Source organism: Calidris pugnax, unplaced genomic scaffold (assembly GCF_001431845.1).
Source record: "Calidris pugnax isolate Ruff unplaced genomic scaffold, ASM143184v1 scaffold27, whole genome shotgun sequence".
NCBI lineage: Eukaryota > Metazoa > Chordata > Aves > Charadriiformes > Scolopacidae > Calidris > Calidris pugnax.
Window position 1 is genome coordinate 14,211,196 of NW_015090893.1, and position 24,506 is coordinate 14,235,701.

Consider the following 24,506-nt stretch of genomic DNA (forward strand, 5'->3'; position numbering starts at 1 on the left):
TTGGGACCCAAAAAGCCTAAATGGATTAAATATCTAATTTCTATTAAAGATGGGAGAGCACCTTCCCCAGGGCCTGCTGTAAGCAAATTCTGGAAGATGCCCATCTGCCACCCTCAGGGCAGAGGAAGCAGAGCTGGGTGGGAGCAGAGGACCACACTGGAGCCTTCTGGGCTCCTTGCTGTAGCTTTTCACCAGCCTCCTGTACACTAAGTGGGTCTCAGGTCTGTGTAACACTCAGTGGGGTCAAATAAAGTGTTGGGTCCCAATGACACGTGTTTAGAGCTCTTTGTATTTCACCTTTTATATTTTATTTCATCAGGGTGATGATGGGATCCCCGGAGAACCAGGACTTATGGGCCCAAAGGTATGTTCTGCTCTGTGTCCATCTAATGTATGTGCTTTTGCTATTTGGTTTCCTGGCATGGTATCACAGTTGGGGTGGGTTGAGAAGCACATTTCTCCCCTGACATGGAAAAAGGAACAAAAAAAAAAAAAAGAGAAAAAGCATAACCCACCCTTCTCTCTTGGTAGCTCTGCCCAGGAAAAGTTTGCGAATGTGACTTGTTGAATATGGCAGAGAATTGTCATTTAGAGGCTCCTCTTGCAGAAGTAAATCAGGAATGTTTTGTTGGGGTGGCCTGGAGCTGGGGGATGTGGGTTTGCACTGCCCAGATCAGGGTGCAGTGGGCTCTTTGCAGGAGTCTTGTGCAGGTGCAGCAGTTTTGGGGCTAACTTTATGGCTGAACATACCACCTGCAGCCGAACTGTTAAGCCTGAAAGCTTCATTTTTATCTCAAAAACTCCTCTTTTGCACCTAGGCAACATGAAGTATTTCAGGCTCAAAGCACTCATGTATGTAGAAGTTAGTTGCTTAGATACTTTGTTGTATCTAAGCAAGAAAATTGTAACCTGAAGAAATCTGTTTTCCGTCCTACCTGTATAGCATTTGTCAAAATTGTCTTGTTTTCAGGGAGAAAAAGGAAGCGTGGGTCCCAAGGGAGAGAACGGCACAGAGGGCTTGCCAGGACCCAAGGTAAATAAAAGTCCATTAGCTGGGAAGCTGAGGGAGGCTACTGAGGCTCTGGAGGGCTTCAGCTGAGTAGGTGTTTTAAGCCTTTGCCTTCTAAAAGGCTCATAAAATGGCCAAACTGAAACAAAACAGTGGGATGTTAGGAGGTATTTTACCTTTTCCTGATGATTTAATGAAAGCTGGATTCAAGCAGAGATCAGTATAAGAGCTTTTAGAATTGTCTCCTGATGTGTTTTTCATTGAATTGATTCTGTTTTTCCCCCAAGAGAGCTAACCCTCTGATCACGTTTGATCCGAGGTACCGCTGGCTGCGGTGCCGCTTCAAAGCCCAGAGCACTTACGTGCTGTCCTGTTCCCCTGACCTTCGTGACTGCCAAGAACTGCAATAAGACAGTTTTGATATGTTCCGTGGTGATGATGAGACCCGCACAGCATTCGCAGGCTGTTATTTCCCCTCTCAGCTGCTTCTTATTTAGTAGGATCTGTATCCAGTCGTGTTTTCTGCACAGAACAGCCGGGGCTCATTGTTGGGCAGGAAACTGTATACGATGAAGAACCATGGGCTAGGATGACCCTTAGCCATTTATTTTTTTTCCTAAAACCATAGTAGCAGTGATGGTTTGTTCCCCCTGGGATCTGCTGAATTGAGTTTTCCTACGGAGAGTCTATGCATTTATACCACTTCTTACTTTTTGGAGGGCTTTAATTTGGCCAGCAAATGGGTTTTCACAGATACGGCAAAAGGTGCATTTTTTTTTTTTTTTGAATCCTGAGCTGAGGTGCAGGTCACTGCTGTGAGAGTGCTACAGCTTTCCAAAACTTCCCAATTTCCCAAGAAAAAAAGAAAAGGGGGGGGAGAGGGGAAGAAAAATAAAAAAAGGAAAAATTTGGCACAGCCCTTTTCTTTAAAGTCACCCTCAAAAATGGTTTAAACGTGTCGGCTGAGATTTTACACACGCAAAATTCAGCCTAAAGCAAAGAGAGAGCTGTGTGAATCCTCGGCACGAGGAGCTGGAGCTTGGCACGTTTGGAGCAGCCAGCAGAGCCACAGAGCAGCACATTACCATTACCAGGAGCTCAGTCCTGAGCAGGGCCACTGGTCAACCAGCTCACACCAACGCTATTTTTTTGCAAAAGATATTTGTTCTGAAGTCAAATCTATCCTTTTGCTAGGAGAAGCAGTTGCTTGTTGGTGCTGTACTTTTTCTTAATCTAAAACACGTGGCATCTCGTGTAGTTACGGTATTTTTAAGATAAATATCCTGTATTTTCCTTGGTCTCTCTGAATCAAAAATGTGACCTTGTTTTTCAGGGTGAAGCTGGTGAGAAGGGAGGAATCGGCTCCATCGGACCCCGGGTATGGATGCTCAGGGTTTTTCCTTTTCAGTTTGGAGTTGTGTCTTTGCCGTGAGCTGTTCCCCACTACCTCCTACTGCCTAGTATGCAGCTGAATGGCTTCAGCATCAGTTCAGTGCTAAAAAATAGAGATGCTGCATATTTAAATGAATCATTATGCAGGTACCAGACGCTGCCATGGGAGGTAGCTCTGGGAAATGCAGTCAAGTCCAATTTTCTTATCAGCATGACCATCCTGTGACCCTCTTTTGCAAGAGGGAAGATGTGAATGGGGGTAATCAAGTGAAGGTTTCTATGTGTTTCTCAGTCACACAAATTTATGCCTTTTTGAGGTTTGGTTGGATGACAGTTACAGCTGTCAGACTAGGAGCTGATTAAATTGATGGTGTTTGTAAGGTGATAATTCCCCAAACACCTGGGTGTCAGGTCTTTGCTTTCATACCACTGACTTCTCGGATGTTGCAGAAACTAAATAGGATTTATTGCTGGTTGCAGGGTCCCCCCGGCCTGAAAGGGGAACAGGGTGACACCGTAGTGATCGACTACGACGGCCGAATCCTGGATGCCCTCAAGGTAAGTCCCACACCAGGGCAGTGCCCATTCCTGCAGGTTAATGGGAAGGGGCTGGGAAAGCTGCTGGGCTCTGGCACAGTGACGTTGTGCACCGTCGTCTGTCCCTGTCCTACTTCTCCTTCCCGAGATCTCAGTCTCAGCACAGAGCTGGCTGGGAGGGAAGAGCTTATCGCATCGGGGGGCTGAGGATATTTAGGGTGTACCAGCAAAAAAACGTGGCAAAACTTGAGTCTGTGAACTCAGGCTGGGTACCAGGCTCGTGGGACGAGGATGTGGCGTGCGAGTTAATATTCCGCAGGTAAAAGCAACACAACACAGCCCGTGATATATAAACACCTGATGCAATGAGTGATTTCAGCCAAATTACAGCTTAACCACTGCTGCTGTGGGGTGTTATTTCCCCCCTGCCATGCCCCAGCCCAGTGTGGAGACACTGTTTTCACTGCGCGTCCTCTGGAGCAGTTTTCTCCACAAGCAGCCATGGGGATGCAGGAGGATGGGAGATTAGTCCCTGAGCCCTAACCTGCCCGGCCCAACAGCACCCTGCCATTCTCATTAAGATGAAAGAAGCCGAATAGAATAAGTACTTAATTACAGACACATTTGAGAACCATCCTAATTGTTTTATAACAGGCTGCAGGGATACACAAAGTGATGGTAATTACCGTTTGCCAGATGTCTGCACGGCATGCAGCTTTGTGAGTGGAGTGTGTGGAGTGCACTGGTTGGAGAGGCTCCATCAAATGTCTGGAGACTTCGTCTGCGGGGTCCAGACCCTCTCCCGTGTGCTGCATGTGGAGGTTGCTCATTGAACAGCGCTAATTTTGCCATTTTCCTACTTATTAGTTATTTTTGGTGTTTGCTCGCTGACTTGTCTCCTGGACAGAGCTTTGGAAAGGGGTGGCTTTACAAGGCTCCCAGTGTGATTAAATATAACAGCATTTCTAGTCGTGGAAAATGGTGCTTGGGGGTGTGATATGGTTTCGTTTTTCAGCTGAGTGAGACCATGAGTTTTGCTGTTTGAAATAATTTGCAAGTTGTAAAATACTTGTTCTTCTCAAGGTGGTTCATGGTCTCTGCACCCAGCAGTGCCCAGGAAAAAATAGCAATGTTTTCCTGCTGTTAGTGCTCACACAAACTCCTTCATTTCCCCTCTTTAATTGCACCTCCCTGGCCGGTTGCTGCTGTTTTCAGGAGGATTCTTCTCCCCAGCCCGGCTGGATGGAAGGGGAAGGATGCAAAAAGAGGAAACCCAGTTTGGGGTCACACCTCCAGCTAAAGGCATTTTGCCCCTTAAACACGTGCTGCTGCACCCACATGGCTCCAGCCCCATTTTCTTTTGCATGAACATCCCCTGTGCCAGAGGGGTCCTTGGGTCGCCTCCTGTCAGCAGAGTTTGTTGTGGTGTTGGGGGTCACACCGGTGTCAGTTGCAGACCGCAGCCAGGAGCTGCTCCCCACTTGTCCCTGGCAGTGTGGGGATAGGGATGTCCCTGGCAGTGTGTCATGTTCATGTCAGTCGTGCTCATGCCCGATTTGTTTGCTGTGTTTCAGGGTTCGCCGGGTCCCCCAGGGCCACCGGGCCCCCAGGGCGCTCCAGGTCCCAAGGTGAGCCCAACCTCTGCCGTGCAGACGGGGTTTCCTAGCAAGTGATGTGTTCATTAGCAGTTTTCCATGTAGCAAGTGTCTTAGCAAGTGTCTTCCAAGCCAAAATTAAGCAGGGCTGTGGGGCTTGAGACTACACGTGGTAAAGGAAATATTGTTTAATGCTTCCTTGGGCTGATAACAGAGGTTTTCACACAAAATGCAACATTTTGTTGACCTGTCTCTGGACTTCAGACTCTTCCAGGGGATGCTGTCCCAGAAATGAATCCACTCCCAATCCTACCCCAATAGGTGAAATTCCAGCACCTCACAGATTTCCTTGTTGCAGGCAGAAGTAACTGGGAGAAGCTGTTGTGAGTTTTGTTGACCTGTCTCCAGACTCTTCCAGGGGATGTTGTCCCAGAAATGAATCTGCTCCCAATCCCACCCCAATGGGTGAAATTCCAGCCCCTCACAGATTTCCTTGTTGCAGGCAGTGGGAGGCAGAAGTAACTGGGAGAAGCTGTTGTGAGGAGGGGCTGGTGGTCCCAAAGGCTTTGCCAAGCTGCCCTCCATCCCACCCTCCCCGTGTGCTTCTCGCTGCCCCAGCACCATGTCCAAGTTGGGACCACACTGTCCTCCCACTATACAAGCAATAGCCAGAATAAATTCTTCTTTAAAAGAAGAATTTAACTTGCAGAAAAGCATCTCTTGGATGGATGGGATTGGGCAGGATTTTGGTGCCTCTTGAGGGCTCCATGTTGCCCAAATTGGGATGAGTTGGTAATTCTGGCACATGGCTGAAAGCTCCTCGCTGCTGCTTCTGAGCCTGGCAATGCCAAATTCATAACCACAATACTTGATACACGTGAATAACACGTGAATTCCTTGCAAAATGCTTTCCCGAGATGATTTCTTGATTTAACTTCCCCTTTCTTTGTGTCACTTCAGGGAGAGCTGGGTTTGCCGGGTCCACCTGGGCTGGATGGTGAAAAGGTGCGTGGGGCACGGCTGAATTGAGCAAGACCTTGCAGGAGCCGAGTTAAAACAAATAAAACTCCTTTTTAGTTGTGTGTCCCTGAGAGCTGGTGCTGTGAAAAGCAAATCTCATCGTGCCAGGAGCAAGCTCTGCCCCGTAACATCCAGCTGCACCTCCTTGAATTAATCACCCATTGCTCAGCCATGAGCAGGGCAGATGCTGCTCGTGGCCACGTCTGCCGAGCCAACGGGGCTCCTTTTACCAGTGGTTCATCAGACACTGTCTCAAATTCTGTTGTAAAACTTCCCAGCACTAAATGGCTGTGATCCCTGCCACGGCCCAGCCAAATTCTGCTGCGCCTGCGAAACTGGAGTATGGGAGTTTTAACGTTAAAAGATGTTTTCGTGAGCTCGTCCTCCAACATGGAGAGAAACAGCCAAAAGGTAGAAATGGCTGTTGTGGATTGGTTTGGTGGTGGTTTGGTTTTGTTGGGTTTTTTTTAAGTTTTCTCCTAAGCAAGTTGTTTTCTGTATACTTCCAGGGTCCCAAAGGAGCGAAGGGGGACCAGGGCAGCGTGGGGATCACGGGACAGAAGGGAGAGACGGGAGAAATGGGCTTATCGGGCCCCCCGGTACGTCCCTCTGTCTGTCCCTCTACGTCTGCTGCTTGGCTCTTTTGATGCATTGATTTCTGCAAACGCTTGGTGGATGTGGCTGGGTTTGCTGAGCCAAGCAATGGCCTGTCCACACCACGTTACTGCAGAGCTGCAGGATGTGGGAGCTTGGAATTTTATTTGCTGCTAACGGCTTGTTCAGAAGGTGTTCTAAGCTGGCAGCAAGAAGGAGAAAATCTCCTTTCCTCAGGCAGTCCCAGGGGATGAAGAATAGCTTTACTTGAGCCAAGGCTGGAGTTTAGAGGAAGGCAAATGAATTTTTCTCTCGTATTTGCTTTCCTGGAAGATGCACCTCATCAGCGTTATGTGTTTATCTTTTAGGGACCAGAAGGGCCAAAAGGAGACAAAGGAGAAAAAGGAGACACTGGGTCACCGTGTTTGCAGAATAATCACGTAAGATCCTGGCACCGTAGAGCCTCTTCCCAACACGGGGTCTGGCAAAGTCGGGGGGTGCAGCCAGAGCTTCCCATTCTGTACCCGTGAGGGGAGGGGAGCAAAACCCAGCTGTCTTCTACAAGAACTTTCAGATTTGTCTAAATGGGGTTTATTTGTTAGGGAAGAATACTTTGCACCCTCAGCGCCACAAAGTTACTTTAGATTCTGCATTGATGGCTGAGATATTGGCTGCTGCTGTTATAATTATGTTCAATTCTAAAAACACATTGGGCTCCTTGCAGTTTTACAGGGTTTCTGCATCCTATTTTTTTCCTTAATTACATCTTTTGCTTAAAAATAAAAGAAGTGGTGAGTTTTCATAGTTTTTTATTAATGACATGAGAACTCTAATTTTGGGGACTTTTTTTTTTAATCAAAAAGGCTGGTTTCCTCTAGTCTGTGCAGAGAATTGCATCATTTTCCATTACATGCGTTTTGTGACTGGCAAATACACTCAGTGGGGTGGGTCACACCTCTCATGTCAGAGACTAGCTTGATTCTTGTGCTTATTTAGATTCATTTATTTATAAATCCTACAAGCAACTCCTTGATTAGCAGATATGTTGATTGAAGCCATTTCATCAGAGGGTATAAAATCAAGATTCTGGGCTGGGTGAAGCTTTCATTCCCAACCTGTCTTCTCTCTGTGCCCAGCCCTGTTAACGTGCCGTTTAATTCCCTTCTGCAGATCATTCCTGAGCCCGGACCCCCCGGATTACCCGGCCCTATGGTAGGACTTTGGAAAGCTGATTGAGTAATTGAGTGTTGCTGCAGATTTGTTATCACATGTGATTAGCTAAGGATGAGGGTGGTTTGCTGTCTTTAATCATTGTGGGCTGCTGGGAAACCAGGAGAAAAATCAATGCCTACAGCGTTGGGTGCTGCTTTCAGAGAGATGGAAGCACCTGATTTAGGAGAGTGTATCAGCATTTGTGGCACATTTTGCAAATATCTGAGTTGCTCCTTGGGGTGGAGAAAAGGTAAAACCTTGTGGGATGGGAAAAGCCGTTTTCCCCATGATAGTGTCTGTGTTCCCACAAATTTGCCCAAGTTGGTAAGTTTTTGCCATCAGTTGCAGTGGGAGAAGAAGCGGGTGGTGAGGAACACGTGGAGCGTTTTTGATGCAGATGCCTGAGGTGCCTGGTACCTTCGATACTCCAAAAGGCTGAGGAGCCATTGAGGGCATTGGGAAGGTCAAGATGCTTCTGCTGTGTCCAACCTTGAGATGTACCACACTTCAAAACCTGGCAGTGTTCATAACCTGGGAAGTGTCCCCAGCCCTGCTGGGCTCGGGGGGCTGTGGTGGCAGAGGGGTGTCAGAGCTCACTGTCACTTGCTTCAGGACAGCAAAGCTCCCCGGAGCTCCTGTTGCAGAGCTTTATTGTTGCACATTTCACAAAGTGGTCCTTTTCAGTTCGTCTCCCCCAAGTCTGACGTCGGAGAACCCAATGAACTGCCACCTGTCTCGAAAAGAAATATTTGGCCATTGTCAGCCCATAATTTGAGCAAGAAACGGTTTGGGAAGCAAACTTTGGGGTTTGTCTTTAAATGCTGTTTTTTCAAATGCACCATTGTCTTTCCCGCAGGGTCCTCCAGGAATCCAGGGGCCTAAAGTAAGTCAATAAATTAAATGTCACCCACTGTTTCCAGGCTGCCAGTGCATTATTTACAGGCTCACAAAGGCCTGTCAGCTCTGGAAACTGATTTTTTTTTTGGTCGCTGTTTGTGACAACACAGCCCTTCGTTGTGCTGTTCAGCAGTTGGTGTTTTGGAAAACAAGGCTTTTTTCCTTCCAAACACATTTACAGTCTTAAACCCTCCTCCAGCACGGAGTCCTGAGGGCCGGCAGCACATGCGAGTCAGGGTTTCCTAACCCAGAGTGAAAAAGCTGTTATTTTCAACTATTTTCTTATATGGTCTGGTCAAGAGGAGAACGTCAATGGCAGGGTGGGTATCCGCATCCCAGAGATGTGGGAGAAGGTGGTGAATGTGTGACTGGCTGTCGGGCAGAGCTGCCAGGTCTTCTTGGTTGATGGCATTTCTTTTATGCAGGGCTTGGACGGTGCAAAGGGAGAAAAAGGTGACAGTGGTGAGAAGGGGGACCACGGCGACCCTGGACCTGCTGTGAGTCGTTTCCTGTGTCTCATTTCTGGCCATCGCCAGAAAACCTGCCTTACAGCAACCATCCCAACACCTTGTTCCTTTTTTCCTGAAGGGTCTCCCTGGTGCTCCTGGGCTCATCGGTTTACCCGGCACCAAAGGAGAGAAGGTAATTGTGGGTGTGGGAAAGGAGTGGTGATGTTGTGGTGTAATCCCAAAATAAGGGCTGATAAAACCCCTGCCATGGTGGGTCCACCGGCACTATCCCGACGTGTGGCGAGGAGCTCCCCTCGAGTCCTGTGGGGTGTTGGGCAAACCCATGCTGTCACTACTGGAGTATTTCACCAACTGGATAGAAGTTTGCCTGCAACGCCAAATTCAACATGGCACGTCTTAATTTGTATTTTTACAACTGCAGGGAAAGCCGGGGGAGCCAGGATTGGATGTGAGTATGGAAAACATTAATTGTGATATGTAGAAACATGAAAAAGCCAGAAAATTGTTTGAGATGGTCAGAAAACCATGCAGCTAGTGCTGTAGGCGTTGCTGTCCCTGCAACACAGTGCCGGCAGAACGATGTCTGTAGGAAAGGGCTTACTTCAGGCCAGTTGCCAAACACCTTCCCCTGCACAGCGGTAACTGCTGGGCTGAAGATATCACAGGGGGTTTCCCTTTCCAGTTGAGAATGTTTGTATTGGATTCTGTGAAACAAAAGTCTCTGATAGGTGTAATGTTACTGGGGGTAGGTAGAGCATTCACTTTCCCAAGAAACTGCTGACACAGGAAGTCAACAGGAAGAAAATGTCATATTCTTCACCGTGGGAGGGTGGGTTGGTGCTGGAGGTTGCTTATGTTGAACTGAGATGCTGGGACGTTCACACACTAAACTTACATATCTCTATTTTTTCCCCCCTCCCCCACCTAAAAATTGCTGCAATAGGGTTTCCCAGGTCTCAGAGGAGAGAAAGGAGAGAGAAGCGAAAGGGGCGAGAAGGTGAGTGGGTTGTGGCTGTAGAGATGCTCATGGGGCAGGACTGGTTGCTCTTTTTAGCAGGCAGTGATGCTTTTCCAGGGTGCTGGTTCCCTCTCCAGCCTGGCAGTGTTTCTCAGGTGCAAGGCATTTTCTGTGGCACAAGGATTTGCGTGGTCCCAGTGTAGGGCAGGACGTGCAGTTAATTCCCACCCACTTGGAAGTCCTTTCTGCAAACCTGGCCTCCCGCCCCCAGCACCACCATTGTGGGGAAATGGAGCAGGCTGACAGCTCCGGGTTGGGAAGAATCACTAAGTTTTGGTTTATAGACCTTGAAAATGGATCTAAGTCAAAGGTTTTGTTACAGTGATTCTTAAATAAAAGGGTGCCCAGTCGGAGGCCGGAGCCCAGCTGAGCGCAGGGCAGGGGCTGAAGCCAATGGTCCCAGTTACTGTCAGATACCAACCTGGTTTCTAGCAGAAACCGGTCACTTAGTCATTCTGTTATAAAATTATCTATTAAAATATCTCCACCCAGCTTTAACTGAAGATTTTCACAGTGATTTAATCACTCAGTTGAGGTTTACACTAGCTCAAACGTCCCTGCTCTGGGTGAGCTGGGGGACTCTGCTGCGCGAGTTCAAGCCGAGCTGTTTCCCCTCCTGTTCCTGATATTTTTCCCCTTGGGCCAACAGGGCGAGCGAGGAATACCAGGGAGAAAAGGAGCCAAAGGGCAGAAGGGGGAACCGGGCCCTCCTGGACTGGATCAGCCTTGTCCCGTGGTACGTCTTTTATTTCACTCTTTCTAAGCACCCGGTGCCGGGACTGAAAGGGGACACGGCTTCGAAGCCAGGGAAAGGGAGGGAGGATTTGGTAGTTCTTCATTTCGCAGTAAATCAGAGCAGATGGTTATTGTTTTCTCACTTTTCTTAATGGTTTGTTTTATCTGCACTGCTGGAAATTCACTGCTTGCTCCTCTCTGGCCAGATGGGAGCAAGCCACAGCAGTAAAAATAAAGAATCTTTGTGGAAAGACCTTCTTATTGTAGTGGGGAACAATGGGCTTCAGTGACGCTCTTCAGGAGATAGCGTGCCCTGGTGAAGCTGCCGGCCTGGCCTCTGAGTACGTTTGAAACCGGGGAGTAACTCAAGGCGGCGGATGGTGGGAGGTGGATCTGAAAACCAGGTCAGCTCCATCCCTTCATCTCCACAAACCCAGCGAGGGATGAGCCCAGCTCCAGCTCTCCCAGGTGGGGAAGGGGGTTGGAGTTGATAACATCTCTGTGCTGGCAAGGATCAGGGATGTACAAACTGGAGCTCCCCGGGCTGCCAAGAGGTGCCTCTGGGAGGGAGAAGAGACCTCCCTGTGTTTCTCCACCCAAGACAGCAGCTCGTGGCTCAGGTCTGTCCCTTCCCGGGCTTGTCCCATGCAGGCACACAGGGGCTTTGCAGGAAACCGCCTGGTGTTTGGGCCTGAGGAAGGTGGACCTTCCAAGTCCCCTCCAGAACCTCTCCTTCCTTTGATAGGGCCCAGGGAAAAAAAAAATATAGATCTATACTGGTTTATAAGAAGTTATCTGGCCTGGTAAAATTTACTTCCTTTTCATTACTATTTTTCATACAATGACTAAAGCCAAAGAGATCCTTTCCTTACATTGCTTTGAGGGTGCAGGATGTAAGAATTATTTGTATCAGCTACTGAACCAAAACTACTTAAATGCAGCTGGTAGTCCTCAGCTGAGCTGCCCCTAACTGGTATTGCCAGGTACCTCCTCCAATATGCTCCAAAAGACCCATTTCTTTCCTAAATGTGTGACTTTGCCATCACTGTGCTGGCAGGGGGAGAAGAATCTCAGCTGCTGCCATACAGCTCTGCTGTACCAGCAAAAAGCTCCTTCAGTCAATATGCTTTATTTCGCTTGGAGACTGAGCGTGAACTCCAGTTAATTATTTCGTTTCTGATGGGTCACCTTTCCTCCTCAACTTGCTGGATGATTTAACCCTCATCTTTTTCACCGCGCTGTTAAAATCGTGAACCTCTGGTTTGTGTATAGAAGATCTTTCCCAGATGACAGACTCTACGTGTCTGTGAATTCCCTGCCATAAACAACTCTGCTGACCTGCCGTGTCATCAGAAATGGAGGTGTAAAGTTCTGGGCCTGTCCTCCTCTGCTGAAACATGGGTGTCTGAGGAGCTCCTGTGTCCATTATTCATTCTCAACAAGCAGTTATTTTTCCAAACAGGGAGATGGGAGCGTGGCAGGCAGCAAAGGGGACCCAGGTGTACCAGCCCTGGTGGGGCTGAGCATGCCCTGCCCGTTGGTACGGTATCTGCTCGCTTGCTTTCTTGCATGGCTTGTGTGTGTTTGCTGTCACCCTGTCCTGAGGAGAAAACCCCTCCAGGGAGAGGAAGGAAGGACACGCGGCAGCAGAGATGGAACAAGATGTTTCACTTGGGCACTGGGGGAAGGACACCGGTGTGTTGTGCCGTCTTCTTCCCAGTTAAAGTTGCTCTAGATAAGGAGTGTAAGGAATGGGAGATCACACAGGGGATGCCTGTCCCTTTATGGATATGATCCTTCCCCTCTACTCTGGTGAGCCCCCACCAGCAGTGCTGTGTCCAGCTCTGGGGCCACCAACATCAGGACATGGACCTGTTGGTCCAGAGGAGGCCACAAATATGCTCTGAGGGCTGAAGCCCCTCTGCTGTGAGGACAGGCTGAGAGAGTTGGGGGGTTCAGCCTGGAGAAGAGAAGGCTCCAGGGAGACCTTGGAGCCTCTTCCAGTCCCTAAAGGGGCTACAGGAAAAATGAGGAGGGACTCTTGATCAGGGAGTGGAGGGATAGAATGAGAGGGTAACAGTTTTAAACTGAAAGAGGGGAGATTTAGATGAGATATTAGGAAGAAATTCTTTCCTGTGAAGGTGGTGGGACACTGGCCCAGGTTGCCCAGAGAAGCTGTGGCTGCCCCATCCCTGGAGGGGTTCAGGGCCAGGTTGGAGGGGGCTTGGAGCAACCTGGTCTGATGGGAGGGGTCCCTGCCCAGGGCAGGGGGGTTGGACTAGATAAACTTTAAGGTCCCTTCCAATCCAAACCATTCTGTGATTCTCTGGTAACAGATGCTGAAAATTAGTTCTGGCTTCTCTTGGTACCTACAGCCCAGTTTGGTTCCCCTTGAGCCTGTGCTGCTGCAGCCCTGGGGGTCTGGTTCCCAGCTGGGTTCTGACCAGCCTTCCCCAAACACCCGGACAGTTCTGCGGAGCGGTGGCTGGAGGGGGTCACGGCCACTCTGGGCACGAGGAGGGCATTTGCTGGGTCAGGACACAGCTCTGTCCCCAGTGCTGATGCAGGAAGGTTCACGCTCTGTTCCCCGACAGGGCTCTGCACAACTAGCTAAAAGAGGTCATTGTTTTATTTTCATTTTTTTTAACCATAGAAAATGCTGCATGTTAGATGATTTGCAGTTGTCTTCAGAGAAACAAAAGGGCAGTAAGCTCCCTCTCTTTCAAAAAGTTAAATTACTTTCATATGTGTCAAAGAAACCAATTACTCGCAGCAGCCCCGCTTCAACTCTTCGTATTTACTCCCCGGAGATGTTCTATTTACCAAGTCTCTCCCATCTTAACTGTAGAGACAACCCAAGAGCTATCTGTGGTGAGGGCATTGTGAACTGCAGTAGGTGATTTCTCCAGTATGTGATGAGTTAGAAGAGCACTTGCAGATCTTCCCACTTGTGTGGGAGGGTTGGTTGCATGTTGGCTGGGGACTGCTGTCCTCGTTCTCCACCCCACCGTAGGGTGGAGACTCCCTGGGTTCTTGGTGATGGCTTTTCAGTCCAGGAGCATGAGCCTGAGCCTTAACACCCAGGCTGCAAAGCTCTTTTTAAGTGGACAAGTCATTCTGGAATCACTTGGGTGAACCATGGTAGAAAGGCGTGGAGTTTTATAGTGGCCAAAATTAAGCATTTTGAGTGCAAAGAAAGGAGAAAAAGCCCAGGGCAGAAATCAACCCCGTGACCATCGGTGTTAGGATGTGCTCTGCCAGCAGGTCAGGATCCTTCTAGGTCAAACAGCTGCTCTGTGCCCTTTACCCTGCACCCCGAGACAACTCTGGCAAATGTATAAATTGCACTTTTTTATGAGTAGTTACGGACCAAAATATTTACTGGTGTCAGCAGAAAATAGTGTGTTTTCTAACGAATGTTATAGGAAAGCATGTGAAACCCAACTTGAGCTGTTACACCGTGAGTAGCTGGAGAGGGAAACCTTACTTCACTGCGTCTGTTTTATTGGGCATCGGCTATTTTACATATAAAATCAATACAGAATACAAAAAATGTGATGACTGACATTTACAGTAAAAAAATGTAAAAATGCATTTTGACCTACGTTTGCACCAGCAGTTCTCTGCGCTGCCCACCCACCCCCGGTTACCCTGGAGGTGGCTCAGGGAAGGTCAGTGCTCCCTGTGGCTCTACAGGCAGGAATTCATGCAATCACAGATCCCAGGGCCTTAAAAAAAAAAATCCAGCGTCAGAAAAGGCAGCTGAAGTCAGCTATTTCTTCTAAAGTATCTTGAAAGAGTTGGTCAGACATAGTCCTCTCCTCTTCTAAGGGGCTCCTTCCTTTTCAGTGGTCTCCTCCTGGTAAGTAAGCTCTTCTGGCTCTCTGGTTTCTGTACGGTTCTTGTGTCTCCACCAGAAAAAGACAAATATTTTCACTCCCTTTGCATATAGTCCACAACTCATCCTATTTGAATCAGTTCAGCAACTCAAGATTTCTTAAAGAAACTAAGTACTGCAGGATCAAACTTAACGCAAATAGGGCATCATCCAGAAAAAAGAAAAAATATTACATCACCGCCTCCAAACTGAAAAGTGCCTGTTAACAAAAAATACATTTCCACATCGTGCTTTCCATATATATGTCTGATTGCAAAAAACACTACCTTATAAAGTAGCCTAGGAAGTTAATTAACTGTGGTTCCAAATTTTTGTATTTGTTCACATTTTCTTTTTTAAGGAAAAAGAAAATGTAGGTTTTAATTTATTTTTTTTTTATCCTGCGATGTATTTATTTTGTGTTGTGTGTGACACTGGGATTACATTGCCTGCCTATCTAGTTTTGTGCATATATGGTAAACGAGTTTTGCATGGTAATTAATGGTGCTGCTAAACATTCCATCGTTGTATTGAGCTTCAGGTTTTGGGGTCTGACGCTTAAGCCACTTTTGTCACCAGAAATTAAATCTGCAATTTCCATCTTGCAGGGACCAGACGGACTGCCAGTAGCAGGATGTTGGCATAAGGTACAGTAATAATAATAACTGCATGTCCTTGGGCAGGTTGTGAATAATCACTTGCTGCACGGTGGCTGCTCGTCCTGCTGCCCGCCCTTTGGGCACAGGGTACGTGCCCGGCAGAGCAGGATTCCATCGAGCTTCGTCTTACTCCCCATGGCTGCTGCTAGGAACACCCCTCCAAGAATTGGCCAAGTGTAAAAATTCTCCTTAATATTGTCAGTAGCAATGCCTGGTTTTCAGGCTTTATTTCTAAACAAAGACTTTTCTGCTGTTGTAATTATAATCCACCAAAATGACGCTGCTGCAGTGCTCGAGGTGGACGTGGATGGGTTATTCACACACCCAGGAGAGCCGGGGGCTGTAAGAGCCAAAGGCAGCCCAGGAGAATGAGGAGATCTGAGTGTCCCCCCTAAGAGAAGGGTTTGATGCAGCCCTGTAGGAGGATGCTGTAACCTCATTCTCCAACAAGGGTCCAACACTGAAGCCGAGAGGAATTACTAACCCCGATTCAGAGCTGTGGTCTGTGGGCACAGTCAGAGTTAACAGCAAGCGTGTTACTAACTGGCTGGGTTAGAACATGAGTATGCCCTTAGTGGATAAAAGCATTTAATTCTGTGGTAAGTCACTTTGGATGTGCTGTTAATATTTAAAGAAATCTGAATGCCAATCCTTACAGTATTAACAAATAAGATTAGTAAGCATAATGGATGGACCGTTTCTCTTTGATTAAAATCTTTGTCTGTGTGTTCTTTTGCAGTGATGTCTAAGCATGAAGCACAATGTGTAAATAATGTGATATATTTGGATCTTTTTAATTTTTGTATAAAAAAAGGAAAAAAAAAAACTTTCAACAGTAATATATTGACCTTTTTTTATACTGGATTCTGTCATTTATGGACTTTGAAAATATTGTAAAGCTCCCAAACCCGTAAGATACGCATGGTAACATCAGGATTTGATAAAGGTACCACTGAGAGCAGCTGGGAATGAACAGTATTTGCTGCTGCTGTTGCTGTGTGAACGAACAGCACTGGGACAGGGTGTTGCCTGGTTGTGCCGCGTGGCATGAAGGAGGGAGAAATCAATCCCCATCCCCGTTTGGCTCTCACCTCTGTACTTGCATTGCACGTGCACGTTAAAAGGGTGAAAAAACCTGGCCGAAAACAAAGAAGAAAAAAAGGCTGCAGCCCTAGGAAGGAGAGAAGCTGCTGTGTAACATCTGGGCAAACAGCAGAAGGACTTGCAACTCGCAGAGGGAAACAAAGCCAAGCTCCGTTCATCGCTCCCTGCTGTTGATGGGATGGAAAGAGCAATTCTTTGGCGAAACAGAACACCCTCGAGGACTACCTGTGGTTACTTCCACTACTATCATGAAAAGCTTTTTTATTTTTATTTTTCTTCCCAAGAGGAAGCACCTCTGGGTCCTGCTCTGGGGTCTGTGGCTGAAGATGTGCAAGCGCTTTGTTGCTGTGGAACCCAAATTCCCCAAGAAACCTCCACTGCAAAATTTGAAACACAAAAACCCTAGTAAATATTTTCCGTGTAGAGCTGCCGGACAGGGAGGGCTCTGCTGAAGCCTTCTCTTAAACAAAAAAGCACACAATGTTGCTGGTTGGGGTTCCCAAACCTTGGGAGTTTGGAGTATTTAATTGTCTTGGTTTGTAGGCTTCATTTGCGTTTGATTTTTCTTGGTTTACGTGGGTTTTAACTGTAAACTCTGTAACTCTGCACACTCCTCTTGTCCTCTTCCTTCTCTTCCCTTTTCAGTCTCTTTCTTTAAATTATCTCATCTCGGGCACATCCCATGCAGAGCAGGGTAACGACTAAAAGGAGGATTACGATTTTGATACATGTGGCATTTTAATGCATGTGGCATTAAGTGAGATCAATTAAAAAATTTGCTAACTATTCCACTGTTCATTTTTAAAGATGTTGAAAAATTTTTAACAGAGATTGTGCAGTAAAAGGCCATAAAAATTAATTCAGGGAGGAAGAAAATGGCTTACAGCTGAGTCTGTTCAGCTTACAATGAAGATCAAGAGAAAATCAGATTCCTTTACAGGGAGGAGATGCTTTATATTAGCAAGTTTTTAAAGTGAACAGAGAAAGATGTACAAATATCCATCCAACGTGTGGAAGCTGAAGCTACAAAAAATCAAATGAAGTAGGCCATGGATTTTTAATGGTGAGACTGGTTAATCCTAACCAGACCGGTGACGTAATCCCCAGCACTTTAATGCCTTTTTGATTTAACGGATCATTTCTGGAGGAAATATTTCAGCCCAGTACAAGTTGCTAGGCTCTGTGGCGGAGTCTCAGCTGAAATTAAGAGCCTGACCGTGGTATCAAACCAGATGATGGAAGGGCTCTTTGTGGCCTTGATCTTGGAGAATACAGAAGGGAGTTACTTTTGGTGTGTTGACTAGATCTGAACCCTCTGTTAGATCCTCGTTCCACTGGGTTTCTTAGGGCAGCTACTGCCAGAGAGGACTTGAGGGAGAGATGTGACTGACCAGGGACAACCTGCCCTGCACGAGCTGACCTGGTGCTAAGGTAGTTTTGGCCCCAACGTTCTGAAGAACAGGAGGAACGTGCGTAGTGCTCCACACAGGTCGGGTGATGTTCAACTGATGTCTGTGAGTGCTGATCTGGGGCTGGGTCCTAGTTGTCCTTGAGCTTATCCTTTTAGTCAGCTGGGAGCGTTTGTTGCCTGCTGGTAAATGTGGAATGACCATCTGATGTGGTAGATGTGGACACAAAAGACTTGCAGCTGTAGGCAGTGAACTTTTGTTACCTGTTGTCGTTGGCTGCTTCAGGTCTACACCTACCCATGGCCTGCTTTGTGGCTACACTTTGCATCATTACCAGTTACTGACTGTTCTCTTGGTCACCATATAGATTACATCAGTGTAAATTCAGATCAACTAACAAATCAAGAAACAACAATTATGTAACTCAAAACAGCAATGAAAATGCATTTTATTTACTTCCATTTCATGTTGTTAGCTATCACTTTTGGTGTAGGGGTTTTTAAAGGCATGAGGAGCAGCTGAACAAGCTCCCACTGGCTTTTAGTGCTTTTGAAAACCCCCTTCATTGTCCCAAATTAAAGCTAAAAATCTTCTTCTGTGGAAGGGTTGAAGGCAAATCTCTCATTGACGTGACCGGGAAGAAGATCTGTAATTGTTCCCTTAACGTACAGTTGCTCTTCCCGTCTCTCCCGTTCATCTCCAAACTAAAAGCACTTCACTACTCCAAACCACACCGTGGGCTTCTACGCTCAAAATTCCTGCATGTGTCCTGTTCATGGAACCTCTATCAGTATCAATGAGAGTTCAGTCCCCAGAATGACTGCAGAAAGCACAAGAATCTGGAAGTGTCCACAAACAATCTACAATGCAGATAGAAAAGTCTTGTTTTACATACGCTGGCAAAAACTAAACAGCTTTCTATCTAGCTCCTACTTGAAGAAGTTTGATATCACTGAAGCTACAAGACAAGCTAACCTCCAAAGCTTATGAAATTATATTAAAATTTATATTTTTCTCTGAGGAAATACCCCCGAAGTCCTATTATCTTCAGGTAAACAAGTCAGTATTCCGTCTTCAACTTGTGGAATATCCAGTGCTTGTAGGCATCAACTGTGACCACTGCCAGGCCTGCAAAACATTGATACAGAATACCAGGAGAGTGCTTTACCTAGTGCTCTATCTGCCCTGCAGGCAGCCGTCCCCCTCCCAGCACAGAGCCTCTGCTGCCACAGAACCCAACACATTCGCTCATAATGAAGGAAGAGAGTTCTTTTTGAACCTATGAAACCTCTCCGCTGTGTTGTTTCCTCCCCATCCCTGAGGCACAGCTTGCAATATTTCCGTGCCAGCCAAGGAGGAAGGGTGGAATTATCTTCCCAGCCCAGGACGGTGGCTGGTACCCACACCCATCAGCGCTACCGCCTCAGACGCCAAACACTTCAGTGAGCACCTTGGAAATTCCCAGGGAAAAGCCCTCTCTGCATCGCTTTGTTCCGCATCCCAAACGTGGGGAGACCAGCACATACCAAGGAGATCCATCTACGTGCCTGCAGCAAGGCTGGTGTGTCCAGGAGGTGTGACCTACTGCACACGTGGAGCGCGGCAGCCCGTCGGCAGGACCTTCTCCACACTCCCGCTGCTGGCATTTCCATTAGAAATGCTGGCAGGTTTGGACCCTGTGCCTATGGCCACATGAGATCACCGAGGATCTGCTGGTGGGACATCTCCCGACCCATTCCATCACCAGAGCAGAGCTCATGGGAGCAGAGGGAGGTACCAACCCCAGGGTACCGTACCCAGCTGTGGCTGTGAAGACCTTCCCGGTCCTCAGTGGACATCGCTCCATTTGGCCTTTTTATTCTGAACTTGTTGTTCCTCATGGATCATATCAGACTGTATCAGAGGAACTGTTGGGTTTTGTATCGATTGCATGGCATCTAAGAGGAAATCTGTTCAGACTTCCCTGTGCGTTCCACACACACGTGTTCAGAAAAGTAGGTTGTTGAACGCTAAATTGTTTCAGAGCAGTCATGACCTTAGTGGGAAGAGTTAAAAAAAGATGTGCTTTGCTCAGCAAATTCATGCCAGATCGGTTGATTATTTTCTCCTTCCACATGAAAATGTTTATGTGGGTCTTTTTTGAATACTTTTTGAGTTTGCAAACAGCTCACAAAGATAAATTCTACTAGTAGGTAGTACCAGCGGTCTCTCTCAAAACTCAGTAATTACCTCGCCCTCTCACAAAGCCTCATGCGTTCCCCTCCCCAGGAAACCACACTCTCTTCTTCTGGTTTGAGAGAATGCAAGATTGTTTGACAGGAATTCAGAAATGCAGCTGAAGGTTATGGCTAGATGTCAGCAGCAATAAGGATGACTGACAGGGAGGTTGCCAATGCTCCAGAAATGTAGGTCAGTCTGAGACCCAGCAATTGATCCGTCTTGATCACTGAAATGTTAAATATGTTGGCTTCATGGATTCATCCACAGATATTCTGGATAACACACTGGTCTTGGGGGACTCTGAAGCCCAGCCAAATATGTGTTTTGTCTTTGTTTTCCAATTTACAAAATTCCTTAGTCTAATTTACCCCCCATGAAAGCGTGGTGATTTCCATTATATTAAGATAACCACGTCTGCCTTCTCTCCAGGAGCAGAGGAGAACCAGCTGCCTTTAAGGCATTTTTCTATTTAAAATTGTTGCTATTGACCATCATTCCTGCTATTGCCAACATCCTCTCTCTAACATACCGCAGCCTAATCCATTTTGGAAGCAAAGTTCCCAAACTGAGTCCAAAGGGCACAAAAACTCAATTGAAACCCCTAAAAAGCCGGGGGCTGTAAGAGCCAAAGGCAGCCCAGGAGAATGAGGAGATCTGAGTGTCCCCCCTAAGAGAAGGGTTTGATGCAGCCCTGTAGGAGGATGCTGTAACCTCATTCTCCAACAAGGGTCCAACACTGAAGCCGAGAGGAATTACTAACCCCGATTCAGAGCTGTGGTCTGTGGGCACAGTCAGAGTTAACAGCAAGCGTGTTACTAACTGGCTGGGTTAGAACATGAGTATGCCCTTAGTGGATAAAAGCATTTAATTCTGTGGTAAGTCACTTTGGATGTGCTGTTAATATTTAAAGAAATCTGAATGCCAATCCTTACAGTATTAACAAATAAGATTAGTAAGCATAATGGATGGACCGTTTCTCTTTGATTAAAATCTTTGTCTGTGTGTTCTTTTGCAGTGATGTCTAAGCATGAAGCACAATGTGTAAATAATGTGATATATTTGGATCTTTTTAATTTTTGTATAAAAAAAGGAAAAAAAAAAACTTTCAACAGTAATATATTGACCTTTTTTTATACTGGATTCTGTCATTTATGGACTTTGAAAATATTGTAAAGCTCCCAAACCCGTAAGATACGCATGGTAACATCAGGATTTGATAAAGGTACCACTGAGAGCAGCTGGGAATGAACAGTATTTGCTGCTGCTGTTGCTGTGTGAACTAACAGCACTGGGACAGGGTGTTGCCTGGTTGTGCCGCGTGGCATGAAGGAGGGAGAAATCAATCCCCATCCCCGTTTGGCTCTCACCTCTGTACTTGCATTGCACGTGCACGTTAAAAGGGTGAAAAAACCTGGCCGAAAACAAAGAAGAAAAAAAGGCTGCAGCCCTAGGAAGGAGAGAAGCTGCTGTGTAACATCTGGGCAAACAGCAGAAGGACTTGCAACTCGCAGAGGGAAACAAAGCCAAGCTCCGTTCATCGCTCCCTGCTGTTGATGGGATGGAAAGAGCAATTCTTTGGCGAAACAGAACACCCTCGAGGACTACCTGTGGTTACTTCCACTACTATCATGAAAAGCTTTTTTATTTTTATTTTTCTTCCCAAGAGGAAGCACCTCTGGGTCCTGCTCTGGGGTCTGTGGCTGAAGATGTGCAAGCGCTTTGTTGCTGTGGAACCCAAATTCCCCAAGAAACCTCCACTGCAAAATTTGAAACACAAAAACCCTAGTAAATATTTTCCGTGTAGAGCTGCCGGACAGGGAGGGCTCTGCTGAAGCCTTCTCTTAAACAAAAAAGCACACAATGTTGCTGGTTGGGGTTCCCAAACCTTGGGAGTTTGGAGTATTTAATTGTCTTGGTTTGTAGGCTTCATTTGCGTTTGATTTTTCTTGGTTTACGTGGGTTTTAACTGTAAACTCTGTAACTCTGCACACTCCTCTTGTCCTCTTCCTTCTCTTCCCTTTTCAGTCTCTTTCTTTAAATTATCTCATCTCGGGCACATCCCATGCAGAGCAGGGTAACGACTAAAAGGAGGATTACGATTTTGATACATGTGGCATTTTAATGCATGTGGCATTAAGTGAGATCAATTAAAAAATTTGCTAACTATTCCACTGTTCATTTTTAAAGATGTTGAAAAATTTTTAACAGAGATTGTGCAGTAAAAGGCCATAAAAATTAATTCAGGGAGGAAGAAAATGGCTTACAGCTGAGTCTGTTCAGCTTACAATGAAGATCAAGAGAAAATCAGATTCCTTTACAGGGAGGAGATGCTTTATATTAGCAAGTTTTTAAAGTGAACAGAGAAAGATGTACAAATATCCATCCAACGTGTGGAAGCTGAAGCTACAAAAAATCAAATGAAGTAGGCCATGGATTTTTAATGGTGAGACTGGTTAATCCTAACCAGACCGGTGACGTAATCCCCAGCACTTTAATGCCTTTTTGATTTAACGGATCATTTCTGGAGGAAATATTTCAGCCCAGTACAAGTTGCTAGGCTCTGTGGAGGAGTCTCAGCTGAAATTAAGAGCCTGACCGTGGTATCAAACCAGATGATGGAAGGGCTCTTTGTGGCCTTGATCTTGGAGAATACAGAAGGGAGTTACTTTTGGTGTGTTGACTAGATCTGAACCCTCTGTTAGATCCTTGTTCCACTGGGTTTCTTAGGGCAGCTACTGCCAGAGAGGACTTGAGGGAGAGATGTGACTGACCAGGGACAACCTGCCCTGCACGAGCTGACCTGGTGCTAAGGTAGTTTTGGCCCCAACGTTCTGAAGAACAGGAGGAACGTGCGTAGTGCTCCACACAGGTCGGGTGATGTTCAACTGATGTCTGTGAGTGCTGATCTGGGGCTGGGTCCTAGTTGTCCTTGAGCTTATCCTTTTAGTCAGCTGGGAGCGTTTGTTGCCTGCTGGTAAATGTGGAATGACCATCTGATGTGGTAGATGTGGACACAAAAGACTTGCAGCTGTAGGCAGTGAACTTTTGTTACCTGTTGTCGTTGGCTGCTTCAGGTCTACACCTACCCATGGCCTGCTTTGTGGCTACACTTTGCATCTTTACCAGTTACTGACTGTTCTCTTGGTCACCATATAGATTACATCAGTGTAAATTCAGATCAACTAACAAATCAAGAAACAACAATTATGTAACTCAAAACAGCAATGAAAATGCATTTTATTTACTTCCATTTCATGTTGTTAGCTATCACTTTTGGTGTAGGGGTTTTTAAAGGCATGAGGAGCAGCTGAACAAGCTCCCACTGGCTTTTAGTGCTTTTGAAAACCCCCTTCATTGTCCCAAATTAAAGCTAAAAATCTTCTTCTGTGGAAGGGTTGAAGGCAAATCTCTCATTGACGTGACCGGGAAGAAGATCTGTAATTGTTCCCTTAACGTACAGTTGCTCTTCCCGTCTCTCCCGTTCATCTCCAAACTAAAAGCACTTCACTACTCCAAACCACACCGTGGGCTTCTACGCTCAAAATTCCTGCATGTGTCCTGTTCATGGAACCTCTATCAGTATCAATGAGAGTTCAGTCCCCAGAATGACTGCAGAAAGCACAAGAATCTGGAAGTGTCCACAAACAATCTACAATGCAGATAGAAAAGTCTTGTTTTACATACGCTGGCAAAAACTAAACAGCTTTCTATCTAGCTCCTACTTGAAGAAGTTTGATATCACTGAAGCTACAAGACAAGCTAACCTCCAAAGCTTATGAAATTATATTAAAATTTATATTTTTCTCTGAGGAAATACCCCCGAAGTCCTATTATCTTCAGGTAAACAAGTCAGTATTCCGTCTTCAACTTGTGGAATATCCAGTGCTTGTAGGCATCAACTGTGACCACTGCCAGGCCTGCAAAACATTGATACAGAATACCAGGAGAGTGCTTTACCTAGTGCTCTATCTGCCCTGCAGGCAGCCGTCCCCCTCCCAGCACAGAGCCTCTGCTGCCACAGAACCCAACACATTCGCTCATAATGAAGGAAGAGAGTTCTTTTTGAACCTATGAAACCTCTCCGCTGTGTTGTTTCCTCCCCATCCCTGAGGCACAGCTTGCAATATTTCCGTGCCAGCCAAGGAGGAAGGGTGGAATTATCTTCCCAGCCCAGGACGGTGGCTGGTACCCACACCCATCAGCGCTACCACCTCAGACGCCAAACACTTCAGTGAGCACCTTGGAAATTCCCAGGGAAAAGCCCTCTCTGCATCGCTTTGTTCCGCATCCCAAACGTGGGGAGACCAGCACATACCAAGGAGATCCATCTACGTGCCTGCAGCAAGGCTGGTGTGTCCAGGAGGTGTGACCTACTGCACACGTGGAGCGCGGCAGCCCGTCGGCAGGACCTTCTCCACACTCCCGCTGCTGGCATTTCCATTAGAAATGCTGGCAGGTTTGGACCCTGTGCCTATGGCCACATGAGATCACCGAGGATCTGCTGGTGGGACATCTCCCGACCCATTCCATCACCAGAGCAGAGCTCATGGGAGCAGAGGGAGGTACCAACCCCAGGGTACCGTACCCAGCTGTGGCTGTGAAGACCTTCCCGGTCCTCAGTGGACATCGCTCCATTTGGCCTTTTTATTCTGAACTTGTTGTTCCTCATGGATCATATCAGACTGTATCAGAGGAACTGTTGGGTTTTGTATCGATTGCATGGCATCTAAGAGGAAATCTGTTCAGACTTCCCTGTGC

General features: G+C 46.8%; 2 protein-coding genes across 4 annotated transcripts in view; one reads left to right on the plus strand and one right to left on the minus strand.

Moving 5' to 3' along the window:
• The window catches only part of COL23A1 (collagen, type XXIII, alpha 1), a 186,443-nt gene extending 170,475 nt beyond the window's left edge, over window positions 1-15,968 (plus strand). Inside the window, exons 14-31 of the mRNA XM_014947856.1 lie at window positions 320-364; window positions 971-1,033; window positions 2,343-2,387; window positions 2,882-2,959; window positions 4,513-4,566; window positions 5,494-5,538; window positions 6,063-6,152; window positions 6,516-6,587; window positions 7,318-7,359; window positions 8,216-8,242; window positions 8,682-8,753; window positions 8,845-8,898; window positions 9,148-9,174; window positions 9,670-9,723; window positions 10,394-10,480; window positions 11,942-12,019; window positions 14,965-15,003; window positions 15,755-15,968. Coding sequence (XP_014803342.1) covers window positions 320-364; window positions 971-1,033; window positions 2,343-2,387; window positions 2,882-2,959; window positions 4,513-4,566; window positions 5,494-5,538; window positions 6,063-6,152; window positions 6,516-6,587; window positions 7,318-7,359; window positions 8,216-8,242; window positions 8,682-8,753; window positions 8,845-8,898; window positions 9,148-9,174; window positions 9,670-9,723; window positions 10,394-10,480; window positions 11,942-12,019; window positions 14,965-15,003; window positions 15,755-15,757 — 975 coding nt within the window. The 3' untranslated portion in view covers window positions 15,758-15,968. The remainder of the gene's footprint in view (window positions 1-319; window positions 365-970; window positions 1,034-2,342; window positions 2,388-2,881; window positions 2,960-4,512; window positions 4,567-5,493; window positions 5,539-6,062; window positions 6,153-6,515; window positions 6,588-7,317; window positions 7,360-8,215; window positions 8,243-8,681; window positions 8,754-8,844; window positions 8,899-9,147; window positions 9,175-9,669; window positions 9,724-10,393; window positions 10,481-11,941; window positions 12,020-14,964; window positions 15,004-15,754) is intronic.
• Window positions 13,945-24,506, minus strand: part of HNRNPAB (heterogeneous nuclear ribonucleoprotein A/B) — a 31,568-nt gene continuing 21,006 nt past the window's right edge. Inside the window, exon 7 of one of the 3 annotated variants that reach the window (XM_014947850.1) lies at window positions 13,945-14,207. The gene's annotated coding sequence lies outside the window, so the exon portion shown is untranslated. The other 2 variants (XM_014947851.1, XM_014947847.1) reach the window with 2 other exon arrangements.